Source organism: Chrysochloris asiatica, unplaced genomic scaffold (assembly GCF_000296735.1).
Source record: "Chrysochloris asiatica unplaced genomic scaffold, ChrAsi1.0 scaffold00029, whole genome shotgun sequence".
NCBI classification, from domain to species: Eukaryota; Metazoa; Chordata; class Mammalia; order Afrosoricida; family Chrysochloridae; genus Chrysochloris; species Chrysochloris asiatica.
The window spans coordinates 16,165,615-16,181,729 of record NW_006408547.1 but is presented as its reverse complement, the minus strand read 5'-3'; the positions used below and the strand labels follow the sequence as shown (position 1 = coordinate 16,181,729).

The 16,115-nt window shown below is 37.7% G+C and overlaps 1 protein-coding gene across 1 annotated transcript in view; it reads right to left on the bottom strand.

Moving 5' to 3' along the window:
* MYO16 (myosin XVI) overlaps positions 1–16,115 on the bottom strand; it is a 912,243-nt gene that overhangs the window by 48,373 nt on the left and 847,755 nt on the right. The window contains exon 32 of the mRNA XM_006851537.1: positions 10,581–10,739. Coding sequence (XP_006851600.1) covers positions 10,581–10,739 — 159 coding nt within the window. The remainder of the gene's footprint in view (positions 1–10,580; positions 10,740–16,115) is intronic.

Below are 16,115 nucleotides of genomic sequence, written 5' to 3'. Positions count from 1 at the left end.
CTCGATGGCACCTAACAACAACAACAACAACATACACAGATGACAACTATAATATTAGTTTTTTAAAAAGAGCCTTTAGAGAACAGTAAATGTAAAATCAGATGCAATCTCTATATTCAATAATTGTGATTTATGTTTTGATGCCAGGAACAAAATATATAATCATGGAATTGCAATAAGGAAAATCATATGGAACATAAAGTGGCCTGGTTGAAATTTTTTCTTTCTTTCTTCTGACACAGTAAACATTTTTACATTCACAATATTTTGTTTCGTATAACTAAAATGTTCTAACACTAAAAACTGTTCTCTAATATCATGATAAATTACCACAAGTCCAGGGAATAATTAAGTAACAAAAAAGAGATCTAAGTCTGTGTTCACATTAGTAAAAGGGTGGCAATTAAAATAAGTGATAGCTATAATTACCCATATATAACTAATATTTCAGCAAATGAACAGATAATTATTTCACTGAGAGGTAGCACACAGATACTGACATTCAAAAGAGAAATCATTTCCTAGCGAGCACTATCTTTGATTCATTTGGAATCTGAAGTTATTTTGAACATTTATTCTCATTTTATCACTTTATTCCAAGAGTACGTTGTACTGTGTGAATTATGAATCCATTTTAATCATTGTTTTAAGAGTTCTCATGATGATGTACATATTGTATGCTGCAAAAATACACCATTTGTTCAATTGCTGTAATATTATTGTTTTTGTATGCTGTGGAGTCAGTTCTGATTCAGAGTGACCCATTATAGGGTTTCAGAGACTTTACACCTTTGTAGAAGCAGAAGGCCTCATCTTTCATCTGAGGAGTGGCTGGTGGGCTCGAACTGCCAATATTGTGGTATCATACTAATGAGGAGATATTTTCCTACTCTATGCCTTGCAAGTCGTCTCTGTTGGTAGTGATGTGAAGTGAGTCAATGAGCCATGACGAACACATGTGTTGCGGAATAACACTGCTCCATAAGGCTTCCTTGGATGGCATCTTTACACACATAGATTGCCAGGTCTTCTCTTCTAGGGAGCAACTAGTGGGTTTGAACCACCAACTTTTGGGTTAGCGATTGATCACAAACCAAATACAACACTCAGGCTCCTTCTGGGTGGTACAAATAGAGGTGTTTCCGAAGACAGATCTGGTGAACTACTTCTGAAAAAAACTAGCAATGAAAATGCTATGGAAGACAGTTCTCCTCTGATATACATGGGGTTATCATGAGTCGGAATTGATTCAATGGCAGTTGAATGATTTACTCGTTCATATGTAACATGCATTTTTGTTTCAATCAGTAAATATCTGCTAAAGGCCTAAATGTGCAGGCCATTCTGTTTGATATTTTAATAGTCATGGTGACAGTTTCAGGCACGGGGAGTGACTTGTATTCACAATAGTACATCAACATAAACATGTCAAGTTGATCTGAAAGATTGAAATCTGAATTGAAATCATTTTCCATTGTGTTTAAAATACTTAAGATTTTCAAGTGGTCCCCAATTACTGACGACACGGATGCAGCTTCTGTTTAAAAGCTTCATCTTTCTCCCTCAATCATGGTAGTATACTTTAAATGTTCTTATATCACTTAGTAGCTATCACTGAATATTCCAAAAATGAAAGAAAAATAGTAATTAAAGTATTTTATACTGGATCTATAAGGAACTCTGATAGCATAGTGGTTATGAGTCAGGCTGCTAATCTCAAGGTCAACAGTTTGAAACTACCAGCTGTTCCATGGGAGAAAGATGAGGCTTTCTGCGCCCATAAAGATTGATAGCCTAGGGAAACCCTGTACAGGGTCTCTATGAGTCGGAACCGACTCCATAGCATATATCCACCACCACCACCACTAGATATATGCAAACTGTCTTCTATCACACAAAAATCGATTAATGTTAATACTCAATTGTATTTTTATTATTTAGAAATACTCAATTTCTAATGTAAGGGTATACAGTACTTCTGCTGGCACTGTTTATAAGCACTGGAATACGAACCCAAGTTCAAAACTATCAGCTACTCTGAAGAAGTAAGATGAGGCTTCTGCTCCCATACAGATTTACAGCCTTAAAAATACTACACACAGGGTTGTTAAGAGTTGGCATCAATTCAATGGCAGTAGGTAATATTTCTCCTACCCTTACAAATAGTTATTACCAGAGATTCTAGAAAGTAATTTCTGTTTAAAGAAAAATGATATCTTGTAATTTATCTAGATACACCCTAAACAGTACATACCAAGAAAAAAGTATCACATCATAAAAAGTTTTATTTTGAGAATGATAATTGGTAGTCAAAAAGTCCAGCAAAGGGCTTGGTGGTGGTGGTAGTTCTGTGCCATAGAGTCAGTTCTGACTCACAGTGACAATAATGAAGGAAAAGACCTAAATGGATGTCAGAAGAGACTGAAACTTTCTCTCCAGTGTAGCGGTGGTGGTGTGCCATGGAGTCAGTTCTGACTCATAGCGACCCGGTACAGGGTTTCTGAGGCTGTAAATCTTTTTTCTTTCATTCTTGAGACATTTATTAAATATCAGACTAATGGTCCTGTGGCTCAAATCTAAGTCTGCGCTGACTTCTACAAAACATGACTAATTGTAAGGAACTCTTCACAGCTACACTCTGGGCAGAAATAAAAGATAAAAGAGGCCTAAGGGTGCAATATGACCACAAGAAATCTTCATACTTCCCAAACAGTTTTATATTTTAGCTAAGGAAGTCAGTAACCAGAGCAAACTTATTTTTCACAAGGAGAATATTTAGGTCCATTCAATGTTTCCTATCTTTCTGGGACTTCTCATTTGCAGATGGGCGGAGAAACTGGAGCCCGGTTCCTCATATTGTAGATTCAGATGTGACGCCAAATCTTCATATGCTGTCCAAATTCTTTAAGGTAAATGGAGTGACTCACAGCATGGTCACGTAGATGAGAAAGTTCTGTATGGAGGAGATCACATCCTTGCGCATCTTCCGTTTCAATTCTTCTGGGTCCAGCTTCAGCGCTAGGCCCTCGATCCGGAACATCGTGGTTTTGCCTCAACGACTTTCACATGCGGCCTCGAGGCTGTAAATCTTTACAGGAGCAGAAAGCCTCATCTTTTCTTCCATGGAACAGCTGGTAGTTTCGAATTTCTGACCCTGAGGTTAACAGATTCTTAACCATTACGCTACCAGAGCTCCTTACTAAAGGGCTTAGTTCCTTGAAATTATGGTATTCCTATATGATGGGAAGTTATGTATCTAATAAAAATCATAGCTGTATACAATGCACATCATGTTTGTTGACACTATACTACAGCGCATGGTATCACTAAGGGAAAACACAGAAAACTAGTACAACATGCACACCAGAACACAAATTTTACATAAACAACATATACTGTGCACACACACTTGTATATGTATATTTTTATGAAAAAAAAAAAAAAAATCCTAAGGGGTGAAAAACAGATTGCTGGTACAGACTGCCAAAAGAACAAATAGATCTGTGTTGGAAGAAGTACAGCCAAAGTACTCGTTGGAAGCCAGGATGGCCAGACCTCACCTTTCTTACTTCAGATATATTGTCAGGAGGGACCAGTCGCTGGATAGGGATATCATGTTTGGTAAAGTGAAGGGTCAGAGAAAAAGAGGAAGATCCCCAGTGAGATGGATTGGCAAAGTGGCAGCATCAATGGGCTCAAGCATGGCCACAATTGTGAGGTTGGCCCCGGATCAGGCAGTGTTTCGTTCTACTGTGCAGAGGGCCGCTATGAGTCGGTACCAACTCGATGGCACCTAACAACAACAACAGTATAATATGCACACCAGAACACCAAATTTTACAAAAACAACACATACTGCGCACACACACTTGTACATGTATATTTTTATGAAAAAAGAGTAAAATTCTACACTCTGAACTAATTTGTTATTTCTAAACTATAGAATTATTGGTAGTTCTTGTTTTTTCTGTATTTTCAAAATTGCCACATAGAACATGTGAAGCTTTTATAAGTTGAGTAAAATAAAAATGCTGTAGTAGTAATTACACATAATTTTAAGACAACTGCTAAAGTCAGTGAAGAGAAAAATGTTAAGAAAGAAAGGTGGCTTAGGGATCCTAGGAGGCTGTTTCAGACTTTGCCAAACTTTTATATTCTCTTAGTGGGAACAAAAGTGCTTAGTGCTATTTTCAAAATCTTTCTGCATCTTTGTTGCTAAATGCCATTACATGTGTTGTGGCTCACAGCAACCCTGTTTTGGGTTTCCAAGGTGCAGCTGGTGGATTTGAACCACTAACCTTGTGGTTAGCAGTGCAGTGCTTATCCTACAGCGCTACACCTGGGCTAGCTTATCAGTCTCACAGTCCCCCATTGTATTAAAAAACCCTTCAATGTGTGAGCTGGATATTCCTAATCATTATACTGAAGCCTCCTCTTTATAAAGTGAGGCTGACTCATGCATAAACACATACAAGTTTATCTGTCTTTCTGTTTCTTCGCCCTCCATGTCCCTCCCCCAACTGTGTGTGTGTGTAAAACAGTTTTTGTTCTCAGGGCAACACAACGTCCAATATGGTTCCAGGGAACTAAAGGTTAACCATAAATAACTTTCCCCAACCAATTACTCACCTTCAGACTCATTCCAACTAAAGTACTGCTTGTAATGAGAACTGCCATTGCTACTTTGTGTCTACTATCCACACTCCTCTTCTTCCTTAGTAAGTCAACACCGGCTACATTGGAATCAGGAATATGCGCAGGTCAAAACTAAAATCCTCAGCCTACCTGGGAGCTTGGGAAGGGATACTGCATCTCTACTGACCATAAAGTTCCCACAGCCCTGGATCCTGTAGCGTGAAACTCATTCTTTCTCTCACCACCTCTCTTACTGACCAGTTAATGGTTAATTGAGGAATGATAAATGCCACCCAAGTCAAGAAACAGAACATAGCAAGCTGCCCAAGTGTCCCTGTCACTCTCAAAATCGCAGGTGGTTCTTTTCAACCCAAACAAAATCACATGGCAGAGCTCCTCATCCTTGCCAGTCAGTTTGGTCATCCTACTAGGAGCGGAATATGCATTATTACATTGTATTATGATCTATATATAGTTCTCTGGTGACGGGTGAGGCTGGCCTCTATCAAAAATGTGCTTACTCATATCTTCTGTCCAATTTTCTGTTCAGTTGTCTTACAGTTTCCAATGTATGTTGGTGTTGCTAAATGCCGTTGAGTTGGTTGTGACTCATAGAGACCCTGTTTAGGGTTTCTGAGGAGCAGCTGGTAAGCCTGAACCATTAGCCTTGAAATTCAAACTAACCTTGCAGTCCAGTGTATTAACCCACGCAGCCATAACAGAACTCCAAGGTTTTTAAGCATTCTGAATATGACCTATTGGTTAAATGTGCTAAAATATTTTCTCCTAATTAATGTGTCTGTTATTTTCTTGATGCTTAGCGCTTTTCTGTATGATATTTAAGAAATCCTTTCTTTTATTTCCTCTGTGGTAAGAGAGAGTTTATCCTATATTTTCTTATCTAAATTTTATTTATCTGTATTTAAATGTATAATCTTCCAAGAATGGTTTTAAATGTATTGAATGGGTTAGGGATTAAGATCCATTCCCCCGACCCCACCCCACTGCTCACAAGGACAACTGAGTGACTAACCTTCTCCCAGTGTTTATAATGCCATATTTCCCCCATAAATTAGCTGTGGTATAAAGCACTGGGCCGCGAGGTCAGTGGTTCAAACTCGCCATCTGCTCCTCAGAGACCCTATAAAGGGTTGCTGTGAGTCAGAAATGACTCGACGACACTTAACAACAACATGCATCTATCATTTTAGCAATAGATCAGTACTGTCTTCATGAATATAATTATAATGTCTTTATATTTAGAAAAGCAGTCTTCCCTCTTCATTCTTCATACATTTTTTAGTTAATCTTATTTATTTGCATTTCCATACACATTTTAGAATTTAGTTCTCAAGTTCTATACAAAATAAAAAATAAAACAAAAATGTGTGGATGTTTGGATTGTGGTTTTATCAAACCTATAGGTTAGTCTTGGGACAATTCATATAATATATTATATTGGGCCTTACAATCCTTAAACACTTGACTTATTTAGGTCTTCTAAAATTTCCTTTAGTAATATTTGGCAGTATTTGATGTAGTGATCTTAGACATTGTTTAAAAATTTCCTAGTTATTTGGTGTTTATTGATGCCACTAGAAATGAAATCTTGAAATCTTTAAAAATCATGATGTATTTGAGATATTTACATGGAATGAAAAAGAATTTTAAATTAAGAACTTTGCTAAACTCACTTATTAATTTTAATATAACTATAGATCCCTTTTGATTTATCAAAAAAAAAATCTCTGAATAATGACAATATCATTATTACTTTTTAAATTATTATATATATATATATATATATATATTTATTTATTTATTTATTTTTTCCCTAGGAAAGTACAGATCCCGTGGTGGCCATAACGAATTGATGTAGTAGGCACATTTCGGCTGATCTTAAAGGTTGGACTTGTAGCATTTCACTATTACATGCTTTAATCTTTCAATAGATACCTTTTATCAACTTGTGGAGTTTCCCTTACATTCTCAGTGTTTTAAGAGTTTGATTTAAAAAAAAAAAATTATAAACATATTTCATTTTATTAAATGCTTTTCTTGTATCTACTGAGAGCGTCAAAAGCTTGTATTGATTTTTTAAATGTTAACCTACAACTGCAAGTCAGAAATAACCCTAAATTAAACATGATGTGTTATCCTTTTTATGCACTGCTGGAATTGAACTGCTAATGCTTCCGTTAAAATTGTTAGATCCTGTTTATGAGTGGAGTGACTTGTAGGATATACTTCTTTTCTTCAATATTTTTTATTTTGTTTTGTTTTATCCAGGTAATGTTTAGGTTGTAAACCATCTGGGAGGGTTTTCATTTCTTTTCCTTCTATCTGTTTTTTTTCCTAAAAAGAGTTTACGTAAGTTTTGCATTATTTCTACCTGAGCATTTAGGATAATTTCCTTGAAAATCTATATGGCTTTCGGATTTGTTTTGGCTGTCTCTTAGGCTGCTTGCTCTGGGGGGTGTTTTGATTTGTTTTTAAACATTTTATTGTGAATTATAGACTCTTCAGAGCAGATCAATTTTCGATTCAACAATTCATAAGCATTGTGTTTCATCTCTATGGTTGTAATTTCCCCCATGGAATATCACTTATCCCACTTCTTCTTTTGTGCTCCCCCCATTCTTCTTCCTCTCTGAACCCTTCTGAACTTTGTTCTTGGATAAATACTGCTCTTTGGATCTCAAATTGTTGTTTATTCGAAGGTGTGCATATCTCATTAGTGTTATGATGGTGCTGGTGGCTGTATGCTGTGGAGTCAGTTCCGACTCATAGTGACCCTGCATAGGGTCCAAGGCTGTAAATCTTTACAAGAGCAGAAAGCCTCATCTTTGTCCCATGAAAATGCTGGTAGTTTTATTGAACTGTTTACCTTGCGGTAAGCAGCCCAACTCGTAACCACTACGCTGCCTGAGCTACTCATTCAACAGCTGAAGGCATTCGAATATTTTCAGTTCAGGGTGATTATGAATAAAGTCACCATAAGTATTTGTGGACTATATGGACATATATTTTCATTTCTCTTGGTTAAATACCTAGATATAGGGTCACTGCTGGGTTATATGGCAGGCACACATTGAACTTTATAAGCTACTTTTAAAATTCTGTTTCTTGATATAGCTTCTTAAATTCCTTTTTGATACTTTGATCAGTTTTTGAAATCTTCTGTAAGATTTCTCATCAATTATTATTTTTATTTGTTCATGCTTTTTGTTTTTCTACTCCTAGGATTCAACTAATCCTTACTGTAACCTCTATGTCTATAAGCCTATTTTCTAGAATTTCCATTATTTTGCTTCATTCTGAAAATGTTCTAACATATCTTCTACTTGCTAAATATTTATTTTATTTTAATAAATGTATATAATTAACTTTTAAACTTATCTTCTATTGTACTTAATTTTGATTAATAGATAGTTTTAATTTCAGAATTTCCATTTCATACTTTTTTTCTTGTGTCCATTCTTTGCTGAAATTCTCAATGTTTTCTTTGATCCTCTTGGGATCAAATATAATATCAAAAAATATATACATATTTACTTGTAGTATGTGCCTTTGAACTCCAACAATTGGAGTCCTTGTGAATGTGTTACTACTGGTTACTATACATGCTTGTAATATTTATCTTATTTTGTGTCCTCAAGTGTCTATTTATTTTTTATTAGGATTGAGTGAAAAATGTTTTGTAAAAATACTTTGAAGTGTAATATGCTGCCATTATCTTTCAGGATAAATTGGCTTGCTCTTCCTAGATACCTGTGTGCCCTAGCAATCATGGACCATCTCTATTAAAGTTCAGGGTTGAAATACCTCACAGGTGAACTGCGGCTACTAATTCTCGTTCACAATCACCCTCAGGATGCGTGCGCACAGACCTCACCCGATGTCTTAGCAGGTCTTGGACTCTAGTCTCTATCCAAGTAATCCTGAAATGGAATAAAATACATAGCTGCCTTTTCAGGGTAAGGACAGTGCCCTTCATGTCCTTAGGAGAAATGTCTAGAACATGAGTTACTTGCTTCAGCCTCCACTGGATACTTACTGTTTCAATTCTACCTCAGTATTTCACTGGCTGCAAAGTTCTCTAGTGTCTTGAATCACGGTTTTAAAAAAAACACCCTGTGTACATTTCTTTTTCTTAGAAGGATGGTTGATCAGAATTTTCCATTCAGCTATTATAGGGTTAATTGGTGACAGAAATGGTTTGTGTTAAGCAACTACTAGAAAGGCTGGCAGTTTGCACCTACCCCATGGTGCTATGGAAGAAAGACCTGGAGACCTGTACGTATAAAGGAGTATAGCTAAAAAATCCCAAAAAACAAGAAAACAGTACGGACCCCATTCTATCGTACAGCAAATCTTGTCACCATGAGTTGGAATCGATTTGATGGCATTCAGGTTCTTATTTTTGTTTTGTATTTTTTACATCATTGATTTTGCTGTGAGAAAGAGATCAACTGTTTTAGCTACTACTAGTAGACCACTTTTTTTTTTTCTCTCTTTCTTTCTTTAGTGTGGGTGTACTTATGTATGTGCCCTCTCTTCTTATCAACAGGATGCTTTACTCTCCACTCTAGTCCTCTCTGACTATGTCGCTGACTCTGGGTCCAAGAGTCCCCTGGACTTGGCACACTGCTGGCCAACCAGGTCTCCATCTGGGTTCACAGGAGTCTAGTGAGCGTTGTAGGGCTTAGCTCGCCGCTTCACTGCTGTTTTCCCCTCACTTACCCTTATGGATGACGAGCATGGTCACCAATCAGAGCGTGTATTCCCATTGAGCCTTAGTCTTAGAAGGGGGTTTGCCTTGAGGGGGACCCGACCACTTGCCTTGATGTCTCCTGAGCGAGCCACTTGTTTGTTCTTGTAATCAGTCGGCCTGCTTATATTGTTTTGTATTTTTCCTGTCAGTCTTTCTTTCAGGATGTATCTTCTGTTCTTCTGGCCACTACAGGTTGTTCTGCTTGCCCTTTCAAGTGGACCTTTCCCCTCAGAAGATTCTGGATGCTGTTCAGGATTCCATCTATGGTCTTGTGTAATGCAGAGACTCCACAGGAAGCCTCATTCTCTGGGCACGTTGTATCCCCCTTTTAGGTATTCCAATTAGTTATAGGCAGAAGACGGACTTACAAGCTTTCTATGGTGGTATTTCGGGCTATTTCTTAGTAGACTACTTTTAAGGAGCCCTGGTGGTATAGTGGGTTACACGTTAAGCTGCTAAAATTCATAGCAGTTTGAATCCACCAGTTGCTCCAAGAGAGAAAGATGAGGCTTTCCACTACTGTACAGATTTACAGCTTTGGAAACCCTGTACAGGGACGCAATGAGTTAGACCCAATTTGATGGTACAAAGCAGTAGCAGACAGCTTTTGAGTACAAGCATCCAAACCCAGTACTAGACTTGGTCATATTCTCAAATTAAATACCTAAAGCCAAGTTTCCATTTAGTATTTCTTTACTGGTTTTGTTTACATTTCTTAGCGTTTATAAAAAGAAAAATGCATTTTAAAATCAAACATGCTATTACAACATCTGTGTCATACCTTTGTTAAGTATAAGAGTGATTTTTATTGGTGCGATGCTATAGGATACGGACTAGACTATAAACCACAAGGTCAGCAGTTTAAATCTACCAGTTGCTCCTCAGAAACCCTCTACAGGGTCGCTATGAGTTGGAACTGACTTGACACCACTTAATAACAACACTCCATACAGATCTCTGCAACGTAAAGTAATCTGGACTCTATTCTAATCCTTTAATTTAAGCAATAATATATTGACAATAATCCCTGGAGTGAAATTTGGCAGTTTATATTCTATTTTCTAATTCTTAAAGTCACTTAATTTTTAAATTTTATTCCCAGTCTTGATAGAAAGTTTACACAGCTTAAACTTTTTTCTATTTACTTCCAAGAAGTTTAAAAAGTGCTTACCATTTGTGATGGAATTTCCATTTTCTGCAGTTATACAACTAGACAGTGAATTAGATAACTCAATCCCACGGTTATTTGCATTTCTGTCTTGAGTCTCTGGTGTAATTTCTGATGCACTAGGATCCTCCTGGCTAGTTAAGTTCATGTTAGTTTCATAACCTAAAACAAAATTGAGAAAAGATTATACTTCTTCTGATAAAATGCACTGAGTCAATTGAATAAAATATTTAAAAATGTATCACATCAAATAAGAATTAAAGTTGAAAATTTAAATTATAAACAATTTTTAATCACAGTATGTCCTATAAACTATCAAATTTTACAACAATACAGTTAAACCTAACAGGAAATGTTGAATGCTGATCATTAATTTTATTACAGTTTGTGATTTTCATATAAAGTTATACATAATTTTTGATGTCATCAGCCTAACAAGTTACAATTACAGTATTGCTCATCTTGAGAAATGTATTTCCCGGAAGAACCATGGCAATATTGTTGTTATTAAGTGCCATTGAGTCAGTTCCAACTCATAACCCTGTATAGGTTTCCAAGAGCAGATGGTGAGTTTGAACCACCATCCTTGCAGTTCAAACAGACCTTGCAGTCCAGTGCTTATCCTTCAGCTGCACACCATTTAAATAGACCTGGAGCAATCTTGCTAAATATGGGGCTCTTATGCTAAAGGTCAAGGAGCTCTGGTAGCGTAGTGGTTACGAAACGGGCTGTGAACTGCAAGGTCAGCAGTTTGAAACTACTAGCTGTTCTGAGGGAGAAAGATGAGGCGTTCTGCTCCCGTAAAGATTTACAGCCTTGGAAACCCTGTACAGGGTCCTTGTGAGCAGAACCGACTCCATGGCACACAGCCACCACCGTAACCACTCTTAAAGGTCAGTAGCCAGAACCTACCAGCTGCTTCCTTTTAAGGTTATACCTTCGGGAACTCTATGGATCAATTCTGTCCTATAAGGTCACTTAGACTCAGAATCAACCCTGTGAAAGTGACTCTGTGAGTCAGAACCTACTCAGTGACAGTGGGAGGGAGGGGAAGGGGGGAGCAATCTCAGAGCTTTGAAAAAATATATATTTATAGCATTATAATAAAAGTTGTTAGTATGCACTTACAAGGAACTCAGGTGGCCCAGAGTTAAAGCACTTGACTGTTAACCAAAATCTAGGCAGTTTGAACCCACCAGCCACTCCCCACATAAACATGTGGCAGACAGCTTCTGTAAAGGTTACATACAGCCTTGGAAACCCTAAGGGGCTACTCTGTCCTGTCTGGTAGATATGAGTTCCCTGATGAGACATTAAAAACAACTAACCATTTAGGAATATTAAACTTCAAACACTGCTTCTGTATTTCGTCACAGACATTTTTAGTACCTAATGTTTTAAGTTCCTAATGTTTTAAGTACCTAATGTATTTAGAACCTAATAGTATTAAGTGCTCTGAGAAAAATGAATACAACAGAGGTCATTGTCCTGAATAAAAAGGAAGGGGCCAATAAAGTCTTAAAAAATACAGTGTTAATAAACTAGTACGTATATATTGTTGTTGTTAAATGCCATCAAGTCAGTTTTGACCCATAGCGACCCTGTAGAGGGTTTCTGAGGATGGTTGGTGACCTTGAACCACTGCCCCTGCAGTTCAAACCCACGTTGGAGTCTAGCGCATTAACTCACAGCACCACACCAGGACTCTGATATATAATGTAGTGAATGCTTTGTTGTTGTTGTTGTTACGCGCTATTGAGTCAGTTCCAGCTTATAGTGACCCTGTGTTTCCAAGTAGCAGTGGGTGAATTTGAACTGCCGACCATGGTGGGAGCAGTCCAGTGATATGTCTGAATTAAAATTGTAGATAAAATTATATTTATCCTCAGTTAAGGTGGATCAGTTACTCGAGTTTCAAAGCAAGCACATTAGTGTCACTCTTTACCTCTCCCCACTCTACCTCATCCTTCACCTGAGCCAGGTCCTCTTCAGACTGGTCAGGAGTACCTGGGATTGGCCCCTGCTTGCAAGGAACATTAAAACAGCTCCAGCCTACTGACAGAGTTCTTTTGAATGTCAAGGGGCTGTGTTATGTTTCTTTTCTGTGTCTCTTGATATATAGTAGATTCTGGCTGTGTGTAAAGTTAGGTCTTTCTGAAGTTTTAGGTTAAGAAACAATTCAAAAGGCATACTAATCTTAACTGGCTCTATTTTACTTTACATATGGCAGAACAAAATTTGTTATCTAACTTGATCCCAACAACCAACACTCCAGTAGGGAGAGACATTATTCCGATTTTACTGAGAAGGAAATCAAGGTTACTCAAAGCTGGAAAGTATTTGAATGAAACTTTTATGCGTGTCTTCTGATATTAAGTTGTTGTCATTTTACTAAAAGACAAATTAGACTAAGGAAATTCCATGCTTTCAATTGCTATTCTCTAAAAGAAAGGTAGAGATCACGAAAGAGAGATAGGAAGAAAAGAAAAATATAAAGAAAGGAATAGGGTGAATGCATCCCATAGAAGATCTTTCAAAGCTCTTCCTGTATTGAGTCTTATCTGCTTCCTTGACATTTCCCCTTGTTACTTGAAACATATACTCACATGTAGCTGTTGTTAAGTGCCACTGAATCAGTTCTGATTCACACTAAACCTATATAGGGTTTTCAAAGAGCAGCTGATGGGTTTGAATTGCCGACCTTGTGGTTTGTAATCCAGTCCTGATCCTATAACACCACACCAGAAATTCTATATATACTCAAAAAGCAGTACACATAATGAGCATTTTTCTAAGTACCCTATATTGGATCGGGTTTTAGTGCTTTGGTATCTGCATTCTGTCTGCCTGAATAATCTTCTCGCTTAAGCCCACATCTTCCTCCTCACTAGTCGGGCATTCATACATATCACCTCCTTAGTGATAGCTCATTTACAAGTTAGACAAACAGCACAGGGAGCAACACGGTTTTCCCAGAAAGGAAGGTGTGTCAAGATCTAGAGGTAGATAATGCTGTATACATAGAATGAAGGCAAAATTACCAGGGCTTTGAAAACAAAGCAGAAGAGTTTATATATCATTGATCCAATGAGCCATTGTGGCTCCTGTCTCTCTAACACTTAAAAACAAAGTCATTCAGTCAAGGTGACACTCATAAAAACTGACAACAATGAAAACTCAGGCTAATCTTAACTTGACAATGAGCAATTATTGAACAAGAAAGAATATCTGTTCAATTTGATAAACTTTTTTTTTTTTTTTTAAATCTTCTGAAAATCAGTAGAACAGAAATGGTTTGGCATTTGCCTTAAAGTACAATCACTTGTTTTTATTTCTAGTTAAAGTAGTTTTCATGGTTAAATTCAGGTATCTATAGAGCATCTGTCTGAGGCTGACTAGATGCTGTAGGTACAATGATGAACGGGACAGACCTAGAGCAAAGACTGCTCCTCTTGGGGACGTGGTACGGCCAATGAACACAAGCAATAGCTACCCATGGTGGACCCCAATGTGGTGAAGAACAAAATGGACAGTGAGGGGTGGTCATTAAACATTTTTATACAGGCTGAGTTTGGAAAACTTCTCTAGGAGGTAATATTTCCGTTCAGATGAGAATAAGGAATGCAATCCTCTGATGGCCAAAAGGTTGGAGATCCTAGCCCACTGATGCTCCATGGGAGAAGGAAGCAGCGGTCTTCCTCTAAGACGGTTTGCAGGCTTGGAAACGCTAGGGGCAGTTCTACTACGTCCTACAGTGTCTCTGTGAGTAGGCACCGACTGGTTTTTGTTTTGGAAGAACACGGAAAACAAACCAGACATAGAGAAGAAAAATAGCCATCACATACCTTAGTAAAGTCCCTAAAGTGGGATATTGTTGTTGGGAGCAATTGAGTGTGGTGAGTGGAACTGCCCCATGGGAGTGTTTTGACCTGTTACCTTTATGGAAGCAGGTAATCAGTTGTTTCTCCTGTGGAACCATTGGAAGGATTAGAATTATCAACCTTTTGGTTAGTAGCCAAGTGTGTAACTAGGGAACTTAGAGACTGAATTTTAAAGGAGCTAAGGTCAGTGTGGTGTGAAGGATTAGCCTTGGACTGCTAACTGTAGGATCAGTGGTTCAAATCCAACTGCCACTCCTTGGAAACCCTAAACAGTGTTGCTATGAGCCGGGACCAACTCAGTGGTACTCAACAACGATGATGAGGTCAGTGGGAGTCGAACGACTTGGGAAAGGGAACACAAAGAGGTAAAAGAAAGGACACAAGGTCTAGGAGACATCACAGACAGGAATTTAAACTGTACTTTTAACATCGTGGAAGGCTAGCTAAAGATCTGAAGCAAGTAACTCACACGATAGATGGGAATGTTGCTATTAAGTGCTGTCCAGATTTTTGACTTATATGACCCCCTGTGACAAGTAGAAACACCCCACACAATTTTCTAGGTTACATAGGGTATTCTAGGGTTTTCCATAATCTTTTGGAAAGGACACTTGGTGGCGTTTTAGAATAAGCTCTAGTCTACTAACTGACAGGTTGGCAGTTCAAACCAAACAGCCTCTGCTTTAGAGAAAGATGAAATTTACAGCCTAAGAAACCCTACCCAGGATTGCTATTAGTCAGAATAGACTAGATGGCAGTAGGTTAGGTTGGTTTGGAATCTTTATGGAAGCAAATTGCCAGGTCTTTCTCCCACGGAACTGTTGGTGGGTTCAGAATCACCAGTCTTTCCGTTGGGAGTCAAGCACTTTGCCATTGTGTCATAAGACCTCTTTCTTGTTGTTGTTAAGACCTGCTGAGTCACATCTGACTCATAGTATAGAGTTTCCAAGATTTTTGAAATCTTTGTGGAAGCAGAAAGCCTCACCTTTCTCCCACAAAGCAGCTGGTGGTCTTGATCCACTGACTTTGTGATTTTCAGACTAGTGAATATCCTTTGGAGCCACCGTGTTCCCAAGGAATTCTTAGTCTTACTTTATCTACTATAGGCTTACTCCTCTGAGACACTTAGGTGATTTGACACTAGTAATTGATGTTGTTGTTCAAATAGGTTCCAACCCATAGCAACCCTGTATAGGGTTTCCAAAGAGGTGCTGGTGAGCTTAAACTTCCAACCTTGTTGCTCAAACCAACTTTGCAGTTATAATGGCTTGCAAATCAGGAGAAACTTATTTGCTATGAAAGCCTTAAAACTTTTTTCATATTTCAATCAGTGGTATAAGTTGTAGCCAAGAAATGTTAAAAAAAAAAAAAAAAATTAAATACATGTTAGGATGTGATACATTATCTGCTAAAGATTTCTTTACATTTTTACCTTTTCTTTCTTTCTTCCTGTTCAGTGATACATCCAGATTGGAACAGAGAAACATCTTTCTTGACATAGATGTAAGAATAGATGATCAAAATAATGACCACTATTCACATTAATCTTACAATAATTATTATCTCTTAAGTATTTATTCCACCACTCATCTGTCAATTTGTTGAATTTGGTGGCTTGCACATTGCTGTGATGCTCAAAGCATTGCAGTTGGTATTT